The following is a 9130-nucleotide window of genomic DNA, read 5'->3' on the forward strand; positions in this document are numbered from 1 at the left end:
TCATTTTCTGGTTTCCGATATACCTGATTTATCGGCGTGACAGTCTAGAATGAAAGCCCGGCTCTTCTTATATAACTGATGAAAGAAAACTGGAAACGAGGGCAGATAAATAAAATTAGGCCATTTTCCTTACCCTTAAAAACCATAAAGCTCCATCCGCACGTTTTCGTATTAAATGGCAGGGAATAAAAATACGCTTGACAGATCAAATTATTGAGAGCAGTGCTCTAATCTTCATTAAGCATTAAGTCGTATTTTATTTATTTTCACTTCTGACACCAAAACTTATCCTCATTTTTCAATACAACGAGTTTCAAACTAGAAAGTATATCGTGGGAACATGAAATATATGTCACTGAAAATGTAGTGCATAAAATAAAATAGAAAATAAAATAAGTAAGTTTTGAGAAAACATTTGCAATTTCAAGAATAAATACATATCTTTCAGTCTCACTTCTGACCTTCAGTTCTTATCAATTGCTTTACGTGGCATGTCGATCTGTACAGTAAGTGAAGCGGACATGTAATAAAGCTATTATGGTCACGGATGAAACTCGAGAAGTTCCGATTCTACCTCTCCACTGTGTTGGTCGAAGAAGTGCATTTTCTTATCAAGGCACCCAGAAACAGTAAGTAGAAGATGTAAGTAATAGATCGTTATCAACAATATTTGTGTCTTAACAGCATAGCTACAATAACACAGTGGCTCGTTTCTGTTGTAATTCAGAGGTCACTGACAGGATAGCTCGGAGGAATTGGGGGGCCTCATTGTGGTTTACTCAATGTTTGTAATCGATGAAGAAAATAACTACATGTACTTTGTTTCCAGCCTGGAGTAGTAATATTGAAGTACTGCTGCCTCTGCTTCGACAACGTTGAGCACGTCAAGATAATTCTCTCTATGCAAACAAAGGAGAATGAAAAGACGATCACACGTTGATGTGGTAAATGCAGACACGGGCTGAGCCTTTGAGAAATCATGAATCATGTGTTATTTCTCGAAAAACATTTGAGGTTTAAAAAAAGAAATAATAGTGCAATTTGATGATGATGATGTGCATTTAATTTTCTCGGAATATCGTGTATTTTGCTCTTGATATTTTATCTAGTTTTCAAGTTCACGAGGTAACAGGAAAATAATACATACATTGATTCTTTAAAATTTTGGATGTGCTCAAGAGAGTACGTAAGTAAACACAAATTGACATGATACCGGATGACTGTTCAAAGTCCATGGACACACTTGTTGGTCAAGCGGGAGGTTTCGGATTTTATCAGAAGCGCTTATTTTTCGTGACTGGATTAATGCAGATGATGTGCACTGGAATTCTTAGTTATATGGCCTTTGTCCCGTTTCAAACGTCCGTCAAGGATTGTGTTCTAACTCGGAAATTGAATGAGACGGCCCTTGATTTGGGTCAGAACGTGACCCTACCGTTTCCAACAACTTGTCAGCTGTTATACAAGAACGATCGAAATCTAGAAAGTGATTGGTCCTTCCCAGAGGTAAGTGTGATTCACTTTTTGCATGGTTGATACGCGGTTTTCATGATCAGTCCTAATGTCAGAACGGTTATTTAGAGATTCACGAAAAATTAAATCAGACAAACATGTTATCATTTACGGCATGTGTATATTAACTTTTTTCTTTCCTTCATTCATTCAGTCAATCCATAACGAGTTTTCTTTTTCTTCTTTTTTCTTGATTTCTAAAATGCGTTAGCAAAGTCCCATGAAAATAAGACATTATGCTGTAAGAATATAGCCCTATACATCTTGAAGAAGGATGTTTAACAAATTATTACAGCTCCTTAAGAAAAGAAACATGCTTTTTTCGCTAATATGACAGAGAAAAACAAATCATTTAAGGAATTTATTGACGAATCAAATGTTCACACGGCTACAAACTATATTAAGCTGAATATGATATATTACCATAGAACTTCAAATCAAGTATATGACATTCACGATACAAAATGTTATTACCAAGCAATTTAATTATATCTTTCATGTAACATTTAACGATAGCGATGATAATGACAATGGAATCTGCTTCATTGCCAATTTATTTCAGCATACATGATAAAAACCGAAAATAGGTCAAGAAGGATTTGAGATTATTCGCATTACTGTGATATGGGATTCCGTGTATTTTATTGCTTGATCTCCGCGTATTCATTATTTATGTCTGGCATCTCTTATAACAAATGCATATTTTTTGCACTCAAACATCAGTGGTGATTAGATTCTAGTGCATCAGTGATAACTCATCTCTGACAAAACTGGATTCAACCTATAAGTGACACTGTACTGATAAAAAAAAAAATAATGTCTATACAATTTGACATTTTGCTACCGTATGAGGTAGGCATCAAATGAGGCTTTGATTTTTCTTTTGTTTTCTTTAAACAGTTAGGAATCCAAAGCAAAATGGGTAAATGTTCACTGTCATCTTTCTCTGGGGTTATGAGATCTAGGACTATAATAACTAATGCAAAAAAAAGAAGGAAGAGAGTGAATATTAATTTATATTGAGAGTGTAGGCATTGTTCATGTAAGATAAAGTAACTAATCATGTAGACTTACATGCTATAGTAAGAAGGTCAATATACATATGCCAGTAGATCACTGGCATAAACTTTTATAGCCAAAGTGGTAATAAATTAACCAGTGTAGTGAGAAGCTTATCTTATATACATGCAACAAAGGTGCCATTTTTACCACAGCATACTGTGATCAAGAAACACATTTCTAAAACTGACATTGATAAAATACTTGCTTTCTGTTTGTAATGAATATATATTTTTTCTATTTTGTGCAGGTTAAACGAATTACATTTGTAATACACACTACACAGTGAATGAGTATAACGTAGCAAGTAACTACCAATATGTCTTCTCTGATGTTATGTAAAACGTTCCTTCTAAATCTTTCCACTTATTACTGGGAAAACCGAATTAGGCTTAAAAATAGTAGTAATCATCTCTATAATTTGTTATTAAGTTGACCACAGTCAAAATAGCCTGTTATCTTGTACACTTTAATTAGTACAATATGACAGTTAACCAATATGTTTCTTTTAAAACTATCCACCCGTTACTGCAAAATCGGAATCATGCCTTAAAAAAGTTGAATATCAAGTTGACTAATTCAAATTAAATTCTATGTGATCCTACGCCATAGACTGCGTGATGGGGCGGTTCAGCTAGCACAACCTATAATTTATGTACATTCCGACTTTCTTCACTTTCTGTGTCCATGACCTTCAATACTTCAGACCAAACTATTATGATTAATATACAATCTCCTCATATACATACATTTTTGACATTTATTGTTTTTCATTCAAGCTGTTTCAAGGTTATTTAATTGTGTCTCTGATGTAGAATGTTCTGGTCTACCGATATTATAAGAAAACGTTTTTTGGCAGAAACTCTGTGAAACGTTTAGGCTTATGTATTGTGTACATTTTTGCTTCGACAAATTACAGTATATTTGTGTCCTGTCATTTCTCCATGATTACATATTATGTATAGTTATATCGTGTGCTTGATCTTGGTCAGTAACTGACCTCTCCGCTTAGCATATGTAGCTCCGTCCCAATATGGGAGATAACCCTTGTTAATGCTACCTAAGACAAAGGTAAAATATGACGTCTTTGTCACTACAATGAAGAACACAATTCGCCATCTTCCTCCGAATTTTTCTCCCGAGTTTTTGAGAGATATCGATTTATATTTAAAAAGCACACAATACAGATTAAAGTATTTAAGCGAACAATATATTCTCGATGTCAAAATATTTTGGAGCGAGAATAACATGAAAATACCGTCTGCAAACAGAAGCATGAATAACACTGCGACTTCAAGGGAGCATGTAACATAATGTGAAGTAAAAAAAATATTGACGGGTACTTGGAAATAAATATATCATACGCCTATCTGGAAAACGCAAATATATAGTGATTTCTGGTGATCCTGTGCAGGTTTCTAGGGCCATAAGACAAAGATATGAATTAATTAACAAATGGATATATAATTGTTATTGTTAAATTTATTTGATTTCTGTTTTGTATTTTATTTATCATTCTTCCATCATAAGGACATGAGTCGGCTGTAAAATGTTCGTGCAGCATTATTACTGAAGGCAGGCGAAGCTAATAAATTTTCGAATAGCTGGAACCATAGTTTATCCATAAGTGTTCTGTTCGGTTATTAGGCAAATGGGTCGTGTTTGACAATAGAATATTGCTTTTTAAAGGATATTTATAAATGCGGGATATAGGGCATTGCTGTTACACAGACCATAGCTGCACCTCTTTACCATTTTAAAATCCCATTGTCACATGCAAAAGTTTATATTGATGAGTTACACAATGGAAAAGAAACCGGTCTATACGTTTGTTTACTTAGACAACCAATACAACGTATTACTTAGCTAATATTTATCTATGAATTTAGAGCATGTTGTTTAGGATTTGATGAAAAATTATATTGTAAAAGTGCAGGGCATTTTGTTGTTTCATAAGTCAGATGACAGTCAATATATATATATATATATATATATATATATATATATATATATATATATATATATATATATATATATATATATATATATATATGTTTGAAGTGAACAGTTTTTAGTGGAATCAATTTTAATTGTGTTTAGTTGAGACGATTTCATTTCTTCATTTCAATTATTCATTAGAATTAGAAGGCGATAAGTGATTTAGGACAAATTCACTCATTAGGGATTAATGTGAATTCATTCAAGGATATTCTTATGTTACGTGTTTAGGCTCGAATAAAATGTAATACAAGAAAGAGTGAAAACAACAAGCTCTGAAAAATACAATCATTTATTTCCCTGGAAAAATTCTGTAAAAATGAAAAAATATGAACTTACGGTTTTAAGAATCAAATCCAAAAATAATCCAAGAATAATCCACAAACAAATTTTTTGAAGTCCTAATAACAAATTGTTCTACTGATCTCAGGTTCGAATCCAAGATGGAAGACGATGACGTATGCTGCAATATGTAGTGTTGAATTATACAGCTCCTTGTAGAAACAAGAATTTTCACTCCGGTTTCTAGAAATCTTAATAAATTTCTTATAAAAACTGTCTTTGATTAAGAATCTCACACGAGCACATGTATTTTCCAAGAAAAAAGAATTAATCCTTTTGAATCCCAATAATTTGAAAAAACTCCAAACAGTACAACATATAACTTTCAGCGTAACAGCCTAACTTCTACTGAGAATCTCTCTCCAAAACAAAGGTTATATCGTACTCTAAAACGCAAAGGGGTCACGTGATCATGTTCTAGAAGGACGTAGAAATTAAGTACTTGTTAAAGATCACGTCCACCCATTGTGGCCCTGACGAAAACCAATCATTTTACTCTAAGAAATTGTTTAAAAAAAAACATCGTTTACATCTTAAACACGTAGTCCCATCATGACCTCGACAACAACCAATCATTTTAAAATAAAAATAGAACTTGTTTACGTGGTTGCTACTAATTTTCAATTAAGGTCAAGATCTAGATCAAGACCTGGTGTTTATAAACTAAGTCAAGGACCTGGTGTTTATAAACTAAGTCAAGGTCAAATTATTTTTTGAAAAAGTATCACCTCTAGTGAACAAATTTACATTACAATAACATGTAATAAAAATATTTTAAAAAATTAAACTGATAAACAATTAAATTGAAATAAATATATATTAAATCAGATATAATTAAGTCAAACATATATAACAATATTTTCGATTTCATAATTGAGATACATCAAAACAGTTGGCACATTAGCACATTCGAGAATGCTGGCATATCAGCATATTGAATATTGGAATTCATTTGGAACACCACTGGAATACATTCGGAATATTCTATACCTTTGGACATGTGATATAAATTTTTAGAACTATTTGGGATCTAATTCACAATATTGTAAGCGTTTTTCGTTTTGTATGCTAGGGAAATAAATTATTTGTTGAATTTTACATAACTTTTCTGTTACTCAGTTCAAGACCAAATAATCGTAAGAACAGTAACCATTTTCATGTTTCGTTAAAAATATTGGTCCATGAAAGGTCCGCAGTGTTTTTCCCCTGTTTCATATCTTTTTGTTATGAAAAAGACTATTTATAGTAGCACGAACAAACAAGATAAACAAGGTACAATATGATAGGAATAACAGCATATGTATTCAAGTTATCCATGTAAACAAATTATAAGCTTCCAAAAGTAACAAGATTTCTTGCTGTCATACAAATTCTTCACTCCATCATAGCCATTTGCCAGGCATCCACAGTTTTCGTAACCGTAAGCTGCTGAAGTGTCAGCTGGAATTGTTGTTTTTGAGTCTGAAAATAAAATAAAATTTAAAACGTAACTTTTTCTCATACGCCTATATGTATAGATTTATATTCATTTAAATCTGTATTTCAACTGCCTTTGGTGTCGTGTCCCACTGACGATATATATATATACGTCATTAAAAAAATATTATGTTTCTAAGTGATCAATGATATAAAGAAGATGACGTTTCATCTTACATTTTTAGCCTAATTGTCCTATTCTTCAACGAATAATTTACATGGATATATGCATATACAGCACTGATTAATGATATTTTGATGCACAAAACTACATAAAAATGTATCTTAATTTTTTTTTCTGTCTCTCTCAATATATATATATATAGATAACTATCGCTAAAATGTATGAATAAGTAGAGAGTTTTATCAATATTTTTATTTTGTATAATGCACATTAAAAAAGATATACAAAATGAAAATGAAAAATAAATAAATGAATATGAAAATTTAAAAAAATCAAAATAAAAACTAATACATTATATCTTGATATATCATTGATGAATGCAATATATATATATATATATATATATATATATATATATATATATATATATATATATATATATATATCCAAAATTCAAGACAGGTTGAGATAAACAAGTGAATGGCTGCGCGTGCAGTGTTCAAGAAGCTAACCATGCTGTGTTTGTAGTGCTCTATTTTCTTCATTTTTAGCGATCTTTTTCGTTTAAGTCATAAGAATCTTATATTTGTTTAATCAATATGAATGAAAATAGAAGTTTAAAAAAGACAAGAAGTAACGTATCGTTTTGCAAACAGAATTATTATTAGCCGCGAAAGACAAAAAAAGTACTTTGTAGCGGACACAGTGGGCAGGGATCTGAATAGTTCATCCACTCTGTCAATACACAGTTGCCTGTAAGTCAGTCTTAACTCTATTGGAAATGCAAGTACGTGTATTTATTTGTGATATAAATAAAATATATTACAATGTGTACGCCGTATCTATGAGTAAGGCGTGGTTATTTCTGCTCTGGCAATTGACATCAATTAAGTGCATCGGGATGTTGATAGCCAGGCCAGGTCTCTTACGTATACAGGTGCCACCACACGGTTTCAAAATCCTATCTCTAACTTTAATGGGTCTGCAGGCGGCCATATGTTATTAAGAATCTACAGTATAAATTGCTCGTGACTCTTGTGCGGCTGTTTGAGGTAATTTATATGTCGTAGTTATCCATATAAATTCTGCACAAGCCATTTTATACCTTTATGTATATCTGTACTGCGTGTTTAACTTTTGTCTATGATTGTAGACTGTAAGGGTCATCTGTAAACAACATATTACATAGCTAATTTTGGGCCAAAACTGTTGGTGTATTTCAAGATAATATTAGTAAACATGCCTACATGGCCTTTTTGAATTTATAATGTTTCAGAAAGTGAATGTGTTTACAGTTTGTTGTAATTTTCCATTAAGATGGTTTAGTTTATTTAAAAAATGCTATTGCGACATAAAGTCCAGTGGGGATGAAGTAAACAAAACTCTTCATTCAGTTATAATTTGAGAGAAATCATTTATTTAAATTATTCGTAGAATTACAAAGTGCTCATTGATTTTTTGGATTAAAACAATATTTTGGGATTATTTTGATTTATTCAAAGACATTCTGTATTCAATCATTGTGATATATTTAGACTATTGATACATCAACACTTTCAAGGTTATTTGTATATCAGCACATTCATGGAATTCGTTCGGCACACTCTATAATTTACGATTTTAATTCACATTAATGTACGTTCTTCCTTAATTGCCATTTTATAACTTGGATAATTAAATTATTTGTTGATTTTTACTAAACGTTTTGGTTTTGCTATTTTTGTTACTTAGTTTAAGACCATAATGTCGTAACACCATCACATTGTTTCATGTTTCATAAGACGAGTGATTTTGTTTTTTCTTTGCATTTGATTTATGTTCAGTAATTAGCTCATTACGTTTAAAATCCAATCTGGCACTTTGATGGAAACAATCAACACTCAAAAATAAATGGTACAACCTTGTTAGATATCATCTTTATTTATTTTGATATACGGCAGAACTAGTAATCTCACTGGTAAGGGCAGAGGTTGGTTAAACAGAAAAAAACGCAAATTAGTCCTTTCTAATATGTACACTATCAAATGAAACGGATGATCATTCCAATATTGATAGCATGTCACTCTTTTACATGAAAAGATAGTAAATATTACAGCCCTAGTTGACGCGCTTTTGATTAAACTGAATTTTGCACAGTTTAAAAATAATTATCCAACCGAGAGTCCTACTCAGAAGCAGTCATGACACGTGATTCGTTTTATGCAGTGTTTCCGTAATTTCGACACACACACACACACACACACACACACACACACACATGTATAGAAAGTAATATAATGTACACTTTCAGAGTAGTATTTATAACCTTGAACTCTGTGACATATTTTGTACACATTCCGCTCCCAAAACCAAAATATAACAAAATTGGGATAGGACCTCTAATGTTATTTTTATATTCCATCCATAAAGATTAATTGGGTATTACACCTCACGTCTATAATTGGTTCATACCAGGACACCCTATGCCCCTCTCTTGAATCAGGCTTCATTGCAGTAATTTTAAAGTAAAACCAAATTGTATCGCGCACAAAAGTAATAAAGTAGTTTGAAAACCGCTATAATATCCTGAAGACCGTGTGGCAGTTGAACCGTCAGTTCTCTGTGCACTTTATTTAGCGT

The 9130-nt window shown here is 32.0% G+C and overlaps 1 protein-coding gene across 2 annotated transcripts in view; it reads left to right on the top strand.

The window, feature by feature from the left end:
* The first annotated feature begins 721 nt into the window (after positions 1-721).
* LOC149803269 (solute carrier family 22 member 4-like) overlaps positions 722-9130 on the top strand; it is a 172757-nt gene continuing 164348 nt past the window's right edge. For both annotated transcript variants that reach the window (XR_016420169.1, XM_089952927.1), the window contains exon 1: positions 722-1506. Coding sequence is in view for 1 of the 2 variants with exons in the window: in XM_089952927.1 (XP_089809053.1) it covers positions 1207-1506 (300 nt within the window). In the remaining variant the exon portion in view is untranslated. The remainder of the gene's footprint in view (positions 1507-9130) is intronic.

The sequence above is a fragment of the Sinohyriopsis cumingii genome, chromosome 3 (genome assembly GCF_028554795.1).
Source record: "Sinohyriopsis cumingii isolate HCF-2022 chromosome 3, ASM2855479v2, whole genome shotgun sequence".
NCBI classification, from domain to species: domain Eukaryota; kingdom Metazoa; phylum Mollusca; class Bivalvia; order Unionida; family Unionidae; genus Sinohyriopsis; species Sinohyriopsis cumingii.